Source organism: Hyperolius riggenbachi, chromosome 11, assembly GCF_040937935.1.
Source record: "Hyperolius riggenbachi isolate aHypRig1 chromosome 11, aHypRig1.pri, whole genome shotgun sequence".
Classification (NCBI taxonomy): domain Eukaryota; kingdom Metazoa; phylum Chordata; class Amphibia; order Anura; family Hyperoliidae; genus Hyperolius; species Hyperolius riggenbachi.
In genome coordinates, this window is record NC_090656.1 from 220,036,089 (window position 1) to 220,055,400 (window position 19,312).

General features: G+C 44.7%; 1 protein-coding gene across 6 annotated transcripts in view; it reads right to left on the bottom strand.

Moving 5' to 3' along the window:
* The window catches only part of SBF2 (SET binding factor 2), a 604,108-nt gene that overhangs the window by 352,371 nt on the left and 232,425 nt on the right, over window positions 1-19,312 (bottom strand). For all 6 annotated transcript variants that reach the window (XR_011024739.1, XR_011024738.1, XM_068260376.1 and 3 more), the window contains exon 3: window positions 16,681-16,818. Coding sequence is in view for 4 of the 6 variants with exons in the window: in XM_068260376.1 (XP_068116477.1) it covers window positions 16,681-16,818 (138 nt within the window). In the remaining 2 variants the exon portion in view is untranslated. The remainder of the gene's footprint in view (window positions 1-16,680; window positions 16,819-19,312) is intronic.

Here is a 19,312-nt window from a genome sequence, read left to right on the forward strand (position 1 = left end):
GCTCGTTTCCAATAGGGGTGAATCTGCACCATTTCACATACACCAGTTCTAGATTCGCAGCCTATTGAACTGAAAGGCTGCTTCTGAATTGTCGTGTGAAAAAGAAAAACGTAAGCACTGCTTCAGAATCCTTACATCGGTGCACGGCTACAGGGATTCGGATGGGTTACTGTGCTGCACGAGTGTCAGCGTCTGTCTCGGAAACCCGATCTTAGATGTTTAATTCAGTCTTTCCATAGAAAAAAACCGTCAAATCAACAAAAACTGACTAAAAATGAGGACTCTGACTGACTAAAAATGAGGCAATCGATTCTGATCACAATTTCGGTCAGGAAAGGCAATCAATTGTATTGCCTGGGTTGCCGCTGGTGGGGGGTGGGGGAGACTGGCAGGGGACCTAGCGCTGCAAGGCGAGAGGGCTAACCACTATGCCCCCGTGCTGCCCACTACAGTAATAGCCAATCACTGGGGCTCAAGTAATGCACCTGGCGCTTCATAGCCGCAAACTCATACTGGTCTATTGCAACGCCTGGTGTAGGCGACGGGCTGGGGCGCCCAAATTAACTCATTAGGAAATCCACGTCCCTGGACTGTGATCCCATTACAAGGCAGCAACGGGCCAGAGGTGCAACAGCAGCAAACGGCTCTGCTCCTTATTCCGCCTCTAATGTTCATTCCTTATCAGGCTCCAGTGTGCTCAATGAGTGAATGTTTTCATTCTTAATTCGCACTCCTCATCCCTGCAGATGAGTCATTGCCAGGCACAGAGATACATGCGAGTCCACATGCTTTAATAACACAGGCGGAAAGCAGCAAGCAGGGAAAAGCGGGGTGTTTCATTACACATAGAGTACCTGTTCTGTATCACACAGCAAGTATCGTGCAAGAGCAGCAAGTGCAGAAATCACACTCCATCACAACAGTCACTGCAGCCAAAGCTTCCAAAAGCTTCACTCACACACAGCTCTTTTAAATAGGTACTTTTATGCACTGAAAAATATTGTTTTGTGTAAAAAAAGGAACATGTTAGACTAATCACCACACTGCTAGTTTACTATCAGCACAGGCACGTGACATGTGTGACGTCACCCATGCATACGCCGGCAACCACATGGATCGCTTGTCTGTGCAGGGAGGACGGAAAGCAGAGCCAGCAGCGAACACAAGTAAAGCAAAGTGCATGGGGCACATTTTACACTAGGGCATACATGTCAAACTCTGGCCCACGGGCCAAATCTGGTCCGCTAAGCCATTACATTTGGCCCTCAAGTGGTTTCCCCACTTTGCATTATGTTTGGCCCACTCTAGAGCATCACATCAGGGAAGCCATATGGGAGGAGGTGGAGGAAAGTACTAAACACTAGGGGACTGTATAGGGGAGGGAGGACCACTAGACACAGGGAAGAAGGAGGGGGGCACTAAACACTAGGGGACTGAGGACCACTAGACATAGGGGAAGGAGGGGGGCACTAAACACCAGGGAACTGTATAGGGGAGGGAGGACCACTAGACATAGGGGAAGGAGGGGGGCACTAAACACTAGGGGACTGTATAGGGGAGGGAGGACCACTAGACATGAGGGAAGTGTATAGAGGAGGGAGAAGGACCACTAAACACCAGGGAAATGCATAGGGGTTGGAGGAGGGCCATTAGACACCAGAGAACTTTATAAAGTGGCCAGTAGACATTGAGGTTGGCCAGTGACTAGGTCCCGGTGTTCAGTTTTGGCCCACTTTGTATTTGAGTTTGACACCCCTGAACTAGGGGGACAGTGCCGGGGCAGCGAAGTGGTGGATTGAGGGTGTCACAAGGCAGATTCCCGAGAGATTTCATGCTGAAATTGATCCAGAAACAGCCTGCGGTGTATGGGCAGGTAAACAGATCTCTCTCCAGTCAGATCTGATCAGAGAGAGATCTGTCTCTTGGTCGATCTGCCCATACATCATCTGATGTATAGGCACCTTAATACTTATCTGTTGTCAGTGCAAGTATGGGAATTGCAACCACCATCTAAGATGATTATATTATGTAAATGGGAAGCATCTGAAAAAATTCAGAGCAAGAAATACTGTACAGATATAAGGTATACATGCAGGAGGCGCCCAATAATAACAACAAGTATTAGCAATATGCAGATCTGTGGCTAGGCTGGCACATATTTGGCCTGAGGAAGCGGCTTGTGCTGTGAAACGCGTTGTCCCAGTGCTTAAATAAAATCTGAAATGTTTTTTACTTTACTCCCTGTGAGTATCCTTTTTAAGGTAGGAGCCAGTATCTCCTCACCTCTTATTGATGAAAAAAAAATACTTTTTGTTCTAATTGGGCTCCTCCTGCACGTGTACCTTGTATCCTCTGCACTCTACATTGGTGGGGTACTTAGCCCACAACTTGGTTGTAGGATGAACTTTTTTGGCGCAGCGACCGAGACCTCCTTCCTAAAGGCTGAGAGGGGACGGTGATTCCCCCTCATGCCCATACGAGTGGTTGCCTCTAGAAGTAACCTACACTTGTGAGTATACTTCTATCATCATACATTGCGCATTGCAATCTTACACCACAGTGGGCTCCTTGTGTCCTTTTGTCTCTACTAGTCTGACTGTACCAATATCTACAACCATCATAAACATTCTTACTCACCTTGGTAGAGGGAAGCCTCTGGATCCTCCCACATGTCCCTCCAGCTTGCCGTTCCAGCACTGGGACCCTCTGCAGCTCGCAGCCATGCTCCTCTATGAGTGCGGATGCACTGTGCAGGCGCAAGATGACTTGACCCTGCGCAGTACCAAGGAGACGCTGATCGGTAAACCAGAGTCTGTTTGAGCCACTGCGCAAGCGCGAGCTTGCACAGGCCGGCCAAGCTCCGCCCACAAGTTTAGGGGAGAGAACTTGGCCAGCAATAGAACGGCGATGGGGAAGGGGCAAGCCTCTGGGTAGCCATTTGCAGTGTTCGCCCCAGAAGTAGCCGGGTGGGGTGAGATGAGAGAATGCAGGGCCGTTGCTTGTCTGCACAACTCTGCCTATAGCAGAGGAGGTGGTGAGCCAATGACAGCCGAGTGCTCACCAAAACTAGCCGGGTGGAGAACCCAGCTAAAAGAGCCTGGGGAGAACACTGCATTTGTGTCACCATTCCAGGATGGGGCCTCTTTCTAACCATTCGATTCAGTGGGCCAAACAGATCTTGTCTGTGCACATCTGCTGCCGTGGACGAGTGTGTCCGCACTGCGCATGCATGAGCATGCTCTGCGCATGCCCAGTAGAATGAAGGCGCTAGTGCACGAAGGAAAAAGACATCCTTATTTGGTTCTCTACGACAAACAGATTTCTGGCCCTCTCCGCACGCAGAATACGCGGGCTGTTGTGGTTTGCTGTGCAGCCCATTCCTTGATTACTGAATGATAGAAAGATTCTCCCCGGACAGAGCAGATACTACTGGTTACAACTGGAACTCGTTTCCACTTTGCTAAGTAAGACAGGTTTCAGGCATCTGGAGTCCTGGGGTGATGACTGATTAGAGAATGTTGGACGGATAATGGCTCTGCCTTGCAAGCTGAGACATATTAAACCTATTTATATGGTGCCATTTATCATAATGAATTATAGGATGTTAGTGTTATGAATATATCACCCGAACTGGCCTCTACTCATGTCCAACAATACTGCTCATAGAGAAAGAGAGAGGGAATTTATTGTATAAGAGAACAAGGGGTATAAATGAGTAGGAAGAGGAAATGGATATATCAGGAACTGTGGGGAGAAATAATACGACGGGAAACCTAAAGGTGGTGGAAAAGATAGAGGGAATAAGACATTGGATGAGAATGGAAGGAGAAAGAGGGGCAAATAAGGCAGCAGCAGATGAGGGGAAGAGGCGGGGACAGAGGCGGAACAGAGGAGGGGTAGAGGCGGAACAGAGGAGGGGTAGAGGCAGGGAAAGAGGAAAGGAAGGAAAATAAAGAATGAATGAAAGAAAGTAAGGGCAGAGCAGGGGGGCAATGGACAGTGATGGGGACAAGACAGAAAACGAGCAGGGACTGTGACTGGAAAGGGGAAAAGACAGTTAAAGGAAAGAACAGGGGCGTAACAATAGACCATGCAAGGGATGCAGCCACAGGAAATCCCAGAAGCTACATTGGGCTCCGTCCTGAGAGACTGACAACTAAGGGCAAAGAGAGAAAAAACTTTCTGCTCTCTGCTCAATTGTTCTAAATATTGCATCTGCTCAGCGACTGATAAGGAATCATACAAAGTTTTGCAGACAAAGATTTGTAGACAGTCCCTATTCAGTGTGCATCAGGCTCTTGTGTACAGCACCCAACTCCCTTCGTGGGAGGGGGCCCCATCCTGAGTTTTACAGGGGGCCCAGTGTTTTCTAGTTACGCCCCTCAACAGGGACAGTGATTCGAAGAGACTTGGACAGAACATGGGAATGGACAGGGGGGACAGAGAAAGAGAAAGCAAGCAGCAGGGAAGAGGAAATGAGAGAGACATAGCAAGGAAAAAGACAGGGACAGAGAAGGGGCAGGGCACAGACATAACAGGGAAGATATTAGGGACAAACACAAACATGTGACAAGGAAGGAAAATCAACAGAGAAAATAAAAAGACATTGACAGAGAAGAGGAAGGAAAAGAGAAATAAAAAGACCAGAAACAGGGAAGGGTAACTAACAGAAAGGGGAGGACAAAACAGAGACAAAGAAAGGAACGTGATTCGGACAGGGAATAGAAAGAGACATGGGCGAAGCAGGGGAAATGATAACAACAGAGAAGAGATGGGACAGGGACACAGACATAGTGGACCAAGAGTAAGAGGCCGGGAAAAGGACAAGGAGGAGGGGCAGAAGCATGGATGGGGCAGGGAAGAGGAAAGGACAGTGGATGTGTCAGGAATAGAGAGAAGGAAAGCATAAGACAAGAAAGGAAAGAGGGAGAAAGGGAAACGATCACAACAGGAGAAAGTCAAAAGAATAAAAAGTGATGAAGATCAGGAAAGATTTAGGGTAGACAAGGGAGCTCTAACTTCAAAAACTACTACAAGTGGAAAAAATAAATGGGAGGGAAACACGCCCCCAAACACTTACAATTCTTAAAGGGCAACCTAAAGTAATTTCTAATAAGATACTGCAGTCCAAACCTGAAATTCTGTAGAAATATCGGACTGACGTGTGTTTAAAGAGAACCCGAGGTGGGTTTGAAGAATATTATCTGCATACAGAGGCTGGATCTGCCTATACAGCCCAGCCTCTGTTGCTATCCCAAACCCCCCTAAGGTCCCCCTGCACTCTGCAATCCCTCATAAATCACAGCCACGCTGCTGACAAACAGCTTGTCAGAGCTGGCTGTGTTTATCTCTATAGTGTCAGTCTGCTGCTCTCCCCGCCTCCTGCAGAACTCCAGTCCCCGCCTGCATCCCTTCCCTCCCTGCTGATTGGAGGGAAGGGACGGGGGCAGGGACCAGAGCTATGCAGGAGGCGGGGGAGCAGATGAGACTGACACTACAGATGTAAACACAGCCTCACAGCACGGCTGTGATTTATGAGGGATTGCAGAGTGCAGGGGGACCTTAGTGGGGTTTGGGATAGCAACAGAGGCTGGGCTGTATAGGCAGATCCAGCCTCTGTATGCAGATAACATTCTTTAAACACACCTCGGGTTCTCTTTAAAAAAAAAAAAACAATGAAAAGGAAACTAGAAAAGCTGTAAGATTTCCGGCAGAGCATTTTCGGTACTTTCACAAACAATTTGCCTTTAAAGGGTAACTGTCGGGCATAAAATTATCTGGTAAACAAGTAATAAGGATGCTAACCTGGCAATCCAAGTTAAAATCACTAGGACTTTTCTTGTTGATAAATGATCATTCCTCAGTTTACCTGACTCTTATTTGGTACAGGGCATGCTGAGTTGTCCTTTTTTGCTTCTCTACTTTCCCCTCAGACTTAACTAATGATTGGCTGAAGCCTCTTTCCCTCCTATTTTCCCCTCCCTCACCTCTGCTCCTCACTGATTGGCCAATATTTCTCATGCTGAGGCAATGCACTTTCTATAGTGGAGGGCGGGCAATGCATACACAATCAGGCAGAGGAGAGTAAGGGAGGAAATGACATCAGGATTGGCTTCAAAATAGCCACAGTTAAAATGGAAAATGCTAAGAAGGATTTTTTCTCTTTTTTTTTTTTTTTTTACTGTAGAAAAATCACTAAAATCAAAATGTAGACAGTGCAATACATATGTTATGTAAGTAGAGCAAGTATTTGTCTACTTGTATATGTGTTTTTTTTTAGTAGTATGGATGACAGCTCCTCTTTAATCGGTGTTGCCCTCTGGTGGTGAGACGAGGGCATTGCACGCTGAAGATGAATGAGTGATAGTTACAGATGAGGTCGCCCTGCGGAAGGAGCTCTTTCCACTCACACACAGAGCATGTCACTCATTCTATACAGTGACATAACGGATATCGCTCTGGAATGCCATAAAGCAAACACTAAGCTGTGGCATGTGTAAACTGACGGAGATGGACGACTTTATCTGGCCAAGTCTAACATTTGGAAAATTCTTTGCCTTAAACTTATTGGATGAAAATGGCTGCTGGGATGTTTTTCATGGATGTTACATGACCTCATCGTAAGAGCGAGACGAAAGCCGAAGAGCGAGCCAGAAACCGCAGCTTCCCTGGCGCTCACTTACTGAGGGGCCTGGAGAGGGGGTTCACAATGACAACGCAATACAAGCCGGGTGACAACGGCACAACCGCAGAGAATGGCCAACTCAGTGCTAAAGAGGACCTGTTAGGAAGGGATGACTTCGGCCTCCCTTGGGGCAGGTCTCACTTCAGCTTCTGAGCCCCCCAGGAACCACTAATCATAATTGCAGGTAGCTTTTACAAAAGCCCTTCAGGTTTCAGGCACAGATCTGAGCCTTGTGAGGAATGATTCATTCTTATTTTTTATGCTGAACGCAGGGACCGCTGGATGGCATCCTCATGTTGTGCATAAAGGCTGGTCATTAATAAAGTTGCTTGACAAGGTCACAGTCCGCAGATCTTTAAAGAGGAACTGTAAGGCAAAATTAAGTCACCACCAGTTTGAAGCTGACGGCAAAACACAATCTACAGAGGGAACGAGTCCTGCAGCCAATGGAAATCCAGCTGGAAAGGTGAAATCCCTCCTACTCAGTGATGTTTATGCCAGGCTTATTAATATACAACCTTGGATGCACTGGCTTGTGGGTAAGGATTTCGCATGAAGCTCCTCGGTTTCAGAACAGATTGTGCTGCTGATATTTAAAGGGGCACTACAGTGAAAAACTGTAAAATTTAAAATATGTGCGAAAATATACAAATAAGAAGTACATTTTTCCAAAGTAAAATGAACCTTAAATTACTTTTCTCCTATGTTGCGGTCACTTACAGTAGGCAGTAGAAATCTGACAGAAGTGACAGGTTTTGGACTAGTCCATCTCTTCATAGGGGATTGTCAGTAAGGCTTTTATTCTTTATAGAGATATTCACTAAGTGCTTTTAAAAAATAAATATATCCCTGAGAATCCCCTACATTTTTTCCAGCGTAAAATGAGCCATTAATTACTTTTCTCCTATAATGCTGTCACTTACAGTAGGTAGGAGAAATCTGATAGAAGTGACAGGTTTTGGACTAGTCCATCTTTATATAGGGGATTCTCAGTGATATATTTATTTTCAAAAGCACTTCGTGAATGGCAGTTGCTCTGTCCAACTGCCAAAAAAACTGTGTAGGGAGCAGGGAAGTTGGCCAGCATCATTGTTTAAATCCTTTTTTTGGGAATATCTTTATAAAGAAGAAAAGCCTTGCTGACAATCCCGTATTAAGAGTTGGACTAGTCCAAAACCTGTCACTTCTGTCAGATTTCTACTACCTACTGTAAGTGACAACAACATAGGAGAAAAGTAATTTAAAGAAAACCTGTACTGAAAATAAAAGTCAAAATAAGCATACACAAGTCATACTTACCTTCCATGTAGTCTACTCCTCAGTGTCTTTCTTCTCTCCCGCGTCCTGTTTGTTCACTATGATCAAGGGAATTTTCCGTCCTCCATTTTGAAAATAGCCATTACCCCATAACAGCTTCCTGGTCAGCACACAGTTAAACTGTAACATTGCCCACTTGAGCCATAGGGAAACATGGACATTACCTGGTACATCTGTTTTCCTCTCAGCTATAACTGACAGCAACTGATATTTTACTGACAGCAACTGATATATTTCAGATCTGACAAAATATTGTCAGAACTGGAAGGGATTATTGTCAGAAGAAAATGGTGAGCTTCTGAGAGGAACTGATGGAAAGGTGATTATGCAATGTTCATTTGAAGTTACCTCATGTGTTTATTTTAAATATTTTTACTCAGTACAGGTTCTCTTTAAGGCTCATTTTACTCTGGAAAAATGTACTTCTTATTTGTATATATGTTTGCACATATTTTACACTTTTTCGCTGTAGTGCCCCTTTAAAGGACAACTAAAGCAAGAGGGATATGGAGGTGGCCATATTTATTTCATTTTAAGCAATACCAGTGGCCTGGCTATCCTGCTGATCCTCTGCCTATGATGCTCTTAGCCGGAGACCCTGAATAGATCAGGTGTTTCTGACATTATTGTCAGATCTGACAAGATTAGTTGCATGCTTATTTCTGGTGTTATTTAGACACTGCTGTAGCTAAATAGATCATCAGCACAGCTGGCAGGCAACTGGTATTGGTTAAAAGGAAATAAATATGGCAGCCTCCACATTCTTCTCAGTTCAGTTGTCCTTAAAGAGAACCAGAGGTGGATTTGAAAAATCATATTAGGACATAGAGGCAAGTGCTGTATACAATGAGCAGCCTCTGTGTCCTTACACACTGTCTCCAGGCTCCCCCCAGGCTCCGCTGTCCCCCATAAAAAAAAAATGCCAGGCTAGCGAGACTCAGATTGTCGCTAGCTGGCTGTTTACCTGAAGCCTGTCAGTCACCGCCACTCCCCCGCCTCCTCTATAGCACTGCTCCCCCGCCTGTATCCCTTCTCCCCGCCTCCGTAAGCCGATTGGAGGAAGCTACTAGATTTGCCGAATGCTTTAATCTTTGTGAATAGCACTTTCGTGACATTTCTTGAGGTATTTACCACACAAGTCGGTAATTTACCTCACTAGTCGGTAATTTTGCTTTTCAGTGAAGTCATAGGTTTAGTGAATTGGCATTTGGCAAGGTGATCGGTGAAATCAGCAGTTTTCAGCATTACCGAATGCCGTAATGCTTAGTGAATTGAGGTCAATGAGGAGACAGAGGAGCAGCACATACAGTATAACTGGCCAGAAGATAAGATGAATCTACATCTGGGCCAAGAGCTGGGATCACATCCGCTGAGCTGAAACCAAATAGTGACAAAACAATAATATCTCTGACTGCAAATAAGATATCTACAAAAGAACAACTGATGCGGGCGAGTCCAAGAGTTCTCTGCGAGTCAATACCGGGGGAATAAAACACAGCTGCTCAATTATGTAAACTGGGGTACTTGGAATCCACCGGGACGCCGGGTCACAGATGAGATGAGGAGATTAGGAAAGCTCAATAAACCTTACCAGAAACTGTGGGCTCCAGACTTTCATTTCAAGATGCACTCTAGTGATATATAGCTGAACATACTGTAGTAACCCACTTTACGTTAAAGGGACTCCGAGCAGTGCAGAAACTATGGAAAGATGCATATCATTTTAAAGCTCTCTTTCTCCTCTTTCCAGTGATATATAAACCACCACCCTACGTCTTTTAGTTTTTGCTATTTTCACGATTGAAATTGCCGCGGCTGCGTTTTCAATCGCGCAAATAGAGAAAACTAAAAGGCGTAGGGCGACGATTTAGGGGCCGTCAGAAAGAGGAGAAAGAGAGCTTTAAAATGATATCCATCTTTCCATAGTTATATTGTATTACACAGGGCGACTTTTTTTTAAAGTCAGCAGCTCCATTCTGCAGAATAGAGCTGCTGACACTGGGGAAAGTGTCGTCCTGTGTAAGGGCCTGTTCAGACTATTTGCGTATGAAGAATGCGTTTAAAATCAAAGAAACGCAAGGTGAAAAACGCATGCGTTTTTCTTGCGTTCTAATGCGTATTCTATTGCGTTTTGCACACACACGTGACCCAGGGGAAAAAAAAAATTATGGGAACCGCAGAGGAAAACGGACACTAAAAACGCAATAGTATGCGTTTTTGATACGCGTCCATAGACTTTCATTGCGTCCGTTTCTATGCGTATCGCACAGAACTGCGTGCAGCAATGCGGATGAGAAACGTATGCGTCTCATACGCATACATGTGAACTAGCCCATTCAAAAGCATTAGGAGCCGTTTCTATGCGTTTTTGGTACCCAGACACGTTCCCTGAAAACGTCCAGGAACGCGCATAGTCTGAACAGGCCCTAATACAAGTAACTATGGAAAGATGGATATCATTTTAAAGCTCTCTTTCTCTCCTTTCTGACGACCCCTAAATCGTCGCCCTACGCCTTTTAGTTTTCTCTATTTTCGCGATCGAAATCGCGGCCGCTGCAATTTCAATCACGAAAATAGCGAAAACTAAAAGGCGTAGGGTGGCGGTTTATATATCACTGGAAAGAGGAGAAAGAGAGCTTTAAAATGATATGCATCTTTCCATAGTTTATGCACTGCTCGGAGTCCCTTTAAATATCCTGGTTTCAGCATCAGAAACACTTGCTATATCTATATATTGCTGCATAGTGTTATGTACTTTCGCCCTCCCACTGAGGCTTAGCTTAGGTTTTGTATTATAAGTGTTATTTCTGTTGGATTTGGAACAACAGCTGCCAAAAGTAGAGATCACCACCTGTGATAAATTTAATAAAGTAAATCAATCAATTAATCTCTCTCTCTCTCGCTCCTTCCAGTCCACTAGCTCTCTCTCTTTCTCTCCCTCCCTCCGGTCCACTAGCTCTCTCTCTCTTTCTCTCTCCCTCTCCGGTCCACTAGCTCTCTCTCTTTCTCTCCCTCCCTCCGGTCCACTAGCTCTCTATATTGCTACTGTCCACTAGCGTGCGCCCACCTGCTGCTGGTACCAGTCGTAATCCACAGAGACGCGATTAAAGGGAACAAGTCTTCCCTGAACCATCAAAGTTCCGTAAGGCAAAGATGATGGATTCAACAAGAAGCAGATGAGCTTTGCTGTAACAGCACTGCCTCTGTGCTCATTCTAAGCACAGAGACAGAGTGAGTGTTGGGACAGCGAGTAATTAACCTCCTTGGCGGTATGATTTGTGCGGCTGAGCGGCCGCGGGAGGGTTTTTTTTTCACTTTTTTTTTTTTTTTTTTTTTGGCATGTAGCTAGCCTACGGCTAGCTACATGCTTCCCCCCTCCCTGCGGCATCCCCCCGTACTCACTGATCGCCGCCGGGGTCGCTTGCCCATAAGGAAATCCCGTTCTGAACGGTATTTCCTTGAGGGCTTCCCCCGTCGCCATGGCGACGAACGGAGTGACGTCATCGACGTTGTGACATCACAGGGAGTCCCGATCCATCCCATAGCGCAGCCTGGTGGCGATTGGCCAGGCTGCGCAAGGGGTATGCGGGGGGGGGGGGGGCCTGTATCGTGGCGGGTAGCGGCGTATCAGTGGTGGGCCGCGGCGATCAGACCAAACACGCAGCTAGCAAAGTGCTAGCTGCGTGTTTGAAAAAAATAAATTATGCAAATCTGCCCAGCAGGGCCTGAGGTTACTGCTAAGGAGGTTAAAAAAAAAATACACACATAATAAAAAATACACATTTTACACATTGAAAATTACATAAACATAAATTAATACCTCCTTTCCCACCATAGTTACCAAAATAAAACCCTTGTAAAAAAAAATAAATACATAGTTACGTTAGGAACTTCCGCATTTTTAGTATGTATGGCATGAGTGTATATTACTGTTATATTTGCATATATGGGCTTGTAATAAATAGGGATGCTCAAAACACAGATTCGTAGGTAGGTGTTATTCGGATTTCATCCAGGTAATTAAATCACCTGTGCGAGTGGGCGAGGGGGGGTTAATCTTACCCATCAGGCGTCTTCTTAGATCCATCCCTCGGCGCCTCCCACGCTGCGTTCCAAGCTGCGGTCACGTGACTACAAACACTTCCTCCTTCAACCCGGAAGGAGGAAGTGCTTGTAATCACATGACCGCGGCTTAGAACACAGCGTGGGAGGCGACGAGGGATGGATCTAAGAAGAGACCAGTGACATTACTGAGGATGCAGCCTATCCATTCACTAGAGACCAGTGACATCACTGAGGATGCAGCCTATCCTTTCACTAGAGACCAGTGACATCACTGAGGATGCAGCCTATCCATTCACTAGAGACCAGTGACATTACTGAGGATGCAGCCTATCCCTTCACTAAAGATCAGTGACATCACTGAGAATACAGCCTATCAATTCACTGGAGACCAGTGACATCACTGAGGATGCAGCCTATCCATTCACTAGAGACCAGTGACATTACTGAGGATGCAGTCTATCCATTCACTAGAGACCAGTGACATCACTGAGGATGCAGCCTATCCATTCACTAGAGACCAGTGACATCACTGAGGATGCAGCCTTTCCATTCACTAGAGACCAGTGACATCACTGAGGATGCAGCCTATCCATTCACTAGAGACCAGTGACATTACTGAGGATGCAGTCTATCCATTCACTAGACACCAGTGACATCACTGAGGATGCAGCCTATCCATTCACTAGAGACCAGTGACATCACTGAGGATGCAGCCTATCCATTCACTAGAGACCAGTGACATTACTGAGGATGCAGTCTATCCATTCACTAGACACCAGTGACATCACTGAGGATGCAGCCTATCCATTCACTAGAGACCAGTGACATCACTGAGGATGCAGCCTATCCCTTCACTAAAGATCAGTGACATCACTGAGAATACAGCCTATCAATTCACTGGAGACCAGTGACATCACTGAGGATGCAGCCTATCCAGTAACTAGAGACCAGTGACATCACTGAGGATGCAGCCTATCCAGTAACTAGAGACCAGTGACATCACTGAGGATGCAGCCTATCCAGTAACTAGAGACCTGTGGCAAGATAGCCAGTTCATTGCACTTTAGTCAGCCAACTCTGTTCAAAACAAATCTCACAATGTATAAAAATGCTTTTAAAATGTGCATTACTGAAGCAATACACGTTCTGCCTGCAGCCACGAAACCTACAGCTGGCAGCAGAGCGGAATTCCAGTCATGTGACCCCGGCTTGCAGCAGATCCCTCCTCTATGGAAGTGTTGGTGTGGGGGTGGATAAATGGCAATGTGTATACATGCCCTCTGAACCTCTTATTAAGAGATTAGCGTTACACATGTGTGACAAGAAACTATCGGCCAGAGAGTGACTCAGAGAAATGCGCTTATCACCAGGGGGAAAGCAGCAGTGTTCTGCGATGGAGTCTGGAGTTAACAAAAAGAAATGATCAGCTTTCTCCTAAAAGGCCCGATAACAATTCCAAATGATCACAGAGAAATAGAATTTGTGAACTCATCCCCCCAGGGAGAGAGAGCAGTCATACACAATCTAATCCCAGAGTTATTTTATAAAAAGTTCAAAAATAATTCCGTGTCAAAACTAACAAGTTCAGATCATGGGTGTAACCCGAAATGAGAAACAGACTCGCCGGCTAAATTTAGAATTCATTTGTTATGATTTTTCCATTTCAAATATTTGATCAATCTGGCAATATCTGAAAACCTCAGTTAAAATAAAATAAAATCAATCAACATCATACCCAAATACCGTCTATGGTCTAAAGCAGAGCTGAACAACTTTGTGGACACGCCCCTGGGAGTCTTACTCTGGAGGGGGTGGAACAGCAATGTCCTGGCTTTGGGGGGTGGAGAGAAAGAGCAGTACATGGCAGGAGTAGTGATAGGAAGTTGATAATTTTCTCTACTTTATTTGCTCACTAATTACTTAACTAGCAGTCAATCTGATAATTTGTCCTGCAGCCAGAAATATCAGTCAGCTTCAGTGAGATGTAAATATGCATTCAAAAGACAGTCTTATAGTGTTTTATATTCATTTTTACCAGGGCTGTGGAGTCGGAGTCGTGGAGTCGGAGCAATTTTGGGTGCCTGGAGTCGGAGTCGGGAAAAAATGCACCGACTCCGACTCCTAATGCATTTGTAACTGTAATTAAAATAGATAATATGATAAAATGTTCTATTTCTCAGATAATAGTCATTAAAAAAAATGTATATATACAGTAATAGCTGTGCTCAGTCCACAAAAATGAAATAAACCAATCAAAATTAGTTACTTGTGATGCTTCAATAAAGCAGTCCCCATATTTTTAAAGTCAGATATACATATCTGATTGTGACTGTACAGTATATATGATGTGTACACAGGAATCTCTTATATATACGAAATAACGTCTATGCTGTAGAAATAAAGCCTGATGTGTAGCCGTGTCACTAATAGAGATGGTCAATGAGATGGAAATAATTCTGCATTGATGCTGGTTTATGCAAATGTATGCACTCCCTTTGCTGATGAAATGAAATAATTTGATATGTTGTTAAAATTTGGTTTGGTGACTACAAATTAAAGGGTACCTGAGACGGATGAAAAGAAGAGTGTTATACATACCTGGGGCTTCTTCCAACCCCCTTCAGGCTAATCAGTCCCTCGCTGTCCTCCTTCACCGCCTGGAACTTCTGCTATGAGTCCCAGTAATTCAGCCAGTCAGAGCAGTCTGGCTACGTGCCGCTTCCACAGCCAGGAACATTCTGCACCTGCGCAATAGTGCTGCGCAGGTGTAGTATGCCCCCGGCGGCGCACTACACCAGACTGGCTCAGGTACCTGGACTCACAGCAGAAGATCCAGGTGGCGAAGGAGGACCGCGAGGGACTGATTAGCCTGAAGGGGGCTGGAGGAAGCCCCAGGTATGTATAAAACTTTAATTTCATCTGTCTCAGGTTTACTTTGGTACACAGTAGTACTATACTCTACATATGCACTCCCCACAGAGCTGCAGGGAATCCACTGAGAATGTTGTGTACATTGAACAGAGAGGTGTTGTCTGTCACCCATAAACCTTGTTCAGATTGTGCATGAAGAATGTGTAATAGAGGAAGAATCTCCTCATTCCCCTGCAGAGTACCTGCACATCATTCTTACATGTACCCACAGTTACATTGCCTAGGGCCTGATAGATGTTCTTTGTTCCGGTCTGTACCTTTTACAAGTATTCTTACCAAGGACTAGTTTTAGCCTAAAGGGAATAAATATAGTAGTCTACATATCCTTCTCACTTCAGTTGTCTTGTAAAATTCCTAAGCGTTGGCAGTTAAGAGACGAATTTCACGTTACATACTGTTAAGCAACAAAATTGTAATATGCAAATTAGAGGAGTCGGAGTCGAGGAGTCGGAGGAATCCTAAACTGAGGAGTCTGAGTCAGAGGATTTTTGGACTGACTCCACAGCCCTGATTTTTACTGTGTTTAATGTATTAGAGCAAAATGTAATTTTGATTACAATCCCACTTTAAGGTTGAAGTAGTACTTTTTCTTTTCTTTTTTTTTTGTGTGTGTGTGTGGGGGGGGGGAGGGGTGCTGTGAGCTGGGGATGGTGTCATTACTATAATGTAATGGCAGATCCGACTATAATGTAATGGCAGATCAGACTTTGTGTACTTGGTCTCAAAGATCACTGTAGACTGAAGATGAGGCCATGGAATTAAAGATTTACTCCTTGCAAAGAAAGCAATGACAAATATGGACAAGGTAATAAAAAGCAGAGCTGTCATCTCATCAACAAAGATTTGTATAGTCAAGGTCATGTTTTTTTAAACGGTAATCTACAGTTGTGAGAGTTGAAACATAAGGAAGGTTGAGGGCCGGAGAATCGACATCTTCGAATGGTGGTGCTGGAGAAGACTTGAGAGTCCCTTGGACTGCAAGGAGAACCAATCCAGTCAATTCTTGAATAAATGAACCCTAATTATTCACTGGAGGAAGCAATGCTGAAGCTGAAAAACTCTTGGACACATGATGAGAAGGCGGGACTCATTGGAGAAGACCCTGATGCTGGGAAAGATCAAGGGCAAAAGGAGGGACAGCAGAGAAAGGAGATGGCTAGATGGTATCATGGAAGCAACAAACATGAGCTTGGACAAGCTTTGAGAGGCAGTAGAGGATAGAGCAGCCTGTGTGCTGTGGTCCATTGGGTCGCAAAGCGTCGGACTCGATATAGCAACTGAACATGAACAACAATCCATCAATATTTAGAGGCTTCCCATGTCCTCCTGGAGACCACCGCCACTGCCCGGGACCACCTGGAAGATTGCGGCAGTGCTCCCCTTCATAGACAAGCCCCTTGTGTATGAACGGCTTTGGCTTACTGCACAGACACGGCCTTACTAATTCAGTCATAGTACGTTTGTGCTCGGCCGGCAGCACAGCCACAAGGACATGTCGGACAAGCTCTCGTTGGATATGTTCTGGGGATCTGTACACAGCAATGGTGGTGTTCAGGAGGACGTGGGAAGCCACTGTGGGATGCAAAGGTTTCTCTCATCTCAGGTAACTAGATAACTTTTTTTTTTAATTTTACTTTAATCCACCTTGAGTAGATTTTAATAAAACAATGTTTTTTTTTTACCTGCAGGTTGATCTCGGCCTCGTAAAACGTCAGACAGGCGCAGTAGTGGCGGTCTGAGTCGATATCCGTTAAGACCACAACGAAGAAGGTGGGTTGTTTCCTCTCGCGGGACAGCTGCCATCCTCCCGGCTGACAAAACTGCAATACAAACAAAATACTAACGATTGGATCGGCTTTTTGGGTATGTCTGCAGGGGGCTGGTAGAAGCCCCAGGTAAGTTAAACTTTTTTTTATTTAATGATCTTACAAGTTTCCTTTAACGTAATGTAACATTGTTTTATTACTGTATGAAGAAGTGTACAAGTACATTTATTCTACAAGGTAAGAATTTTTTTTCCTGGTTGTTGAGACTCCTGGTTAATGGAGTCCTGGATAACTGGGGCATTACTTATATATATATATATATATATATATATATTTTTTTTTTTTAACGTCCCCAGAGAGAGAAAGAGATATGTGCACGCACGCACGCACGCACGCACGCACGCACACACACACACACCCCTACCTATGTCCTTTGTCCTAATTTGTTTTAAATTACTGTATTTTTCCATTAATACAGAGTGTATGGTATATATACAGTGTGGAGTATAGTATTGTTTTTTAGCTATATTTATATGATTAAACTAGTGAAACAACGCATATCGCCAGAAACAAATGCACACACCATTTTTCAATAATCACAGTTTTTACATATAATTGTACTCCTGTCCCCTTTTATGGTGCAGGAAAAGGCAAGTTCTTCTGAAGTTGGAGCGCATTGCCATAAAGCGCAACTATAACCCCTATTTGAAAGAGCAGCCCATAATGATAAGAAACAAATTATTCAAAAGATTGGATTAGGATTTTGTGGCGGAGGTTAGAAAGCAGTCAGATAAGATTCCCGCTGTCGCTTTTACAGAACGATGTAATTACCGTATAAAAAATGTGAACCATAAAACTATATTAAATTCTTGTTGACATTCCATAAAATTTTATTAAATCAAAATGTCACATGCTCTGTTTGCTTCATTTTACTGCAAGTGTGGAGCTGCCAATAACAAATGCATAACTCGTGCCACAATGTCCACTTTTTAAATGACCACAATCTTAAAGAGACTCCGTAACAAAAATTGCATCCTGTTTTTTATCATCCTACATGTTCAAAAAGCTATTCTAATGTGTTCTGGCTAACTGCAGCACTTTCTACTATGACAGTCTCTGTAATAAATCAATGCATCTTTCCCGTCAGACTTGTCGGCCTGTGTCTGGAAGGCTGCCAAGTTCTTCAGTGTTGTGGTTCTGCTATGAACTCACCCTTTCTGGCCCCTCTATGCACACTGCCTGTGTGTTATTTAGATAAGAGAGAAGAGAGAAGCTGCTCTAATCAGCTGGATAAATCGTCCTCTGAGCTGGCTGGGCTTTCACATACTGAGGAATTACAAACAAGGGCAAAGCTGTTTGCAGGAAGAAAAGAGCAGCCTGAAACTTCAGTGCATGGAGGAAAGAAACACACAAATGATCTCTTGAGATTCAAAAGGAATGCTGTATACAGCCTGCTTATGTATGGATGTATTTTCTATGTGTGGACATACTGTACATCAACCTACTTCCTGTTTTGGTGGCCATTTTATTTGTTTAAAAACACACTTTTTAAAACTGTTTTTAACCACTTTTAATGCGGCGGGGAGCGGCGAAATTGTGACAGAGGGTAATAGGAGATGTCCCCTAACGCACTGGTATGTTTACTTTTGAGCGATTTTAACAATACAGATTCTCTTTAAGGTAATTAGTGCTACTGAGACCGCATACATTTGAATTCGGCGCCGGTAGACTTGGGCGCAGGATACAGCCGATATATGGCTGATCCTGCTGCTGCACAAGTCCCGGCGGCATTAATTACTATTCCCCCTCCAGGCCGCCATGGATAGTGGGGGAATGATATAATTCGGCTTCCAGCGATTGCTGGAGGCCGAATTATTGTGTTTTATAAGTAACTTCTGATGGTGCAGACGTTACTCACTGAGCGCCGCTGTAGCTGTAATTCCTATGACAGTCTATGGTGGCGCCGGCTGCACCCAAATCTTCCTGCGCTGAAAAGAACTGCTCCGAGACCAAAAAACACTGGTGTTCTTGTTGAAATACATGAATTAACAGCGCAGAAGAAGTCTAACACCATATTGATAAACACAATTGCCATCTTTTAAAAATTCTGCATTCCGTGAAGTGGAAAAGTGTTCAATTCCCCGACAGCTGATCGGCTGTAGCTCGTCACACAGTTGGTACCCGCCCCCCCCCCCCCCCTGGCAATGCTGTAGAGGCCATGTTTCCGAAGCCTTCCAAAGCTATTTGGACTATTTGGAAGCTTCCACCTGTGTTGCCACGACAGATTTTTTTCACAGTTCTGCTAAGGCTCTGTCCAGGCCCATCTGTGTTGCCATGAACCGCCCCCAGCTGTCTTACCGTGGTCCACCGTAGCCTAATCGGTAGCTGCTGAACTGGGCGCAGACCGGGACACCACAGATGGGGATGACCAGAGCCTCAGCAGAGCTTTGGAAAAACCGGCCACGGATACATTTTTGGTTGGGAGATTACGGCCAATCAGGTAAGTAATTAACCCTGAGATGCTCCCCAATCCTCTAGCCTCAGCCCT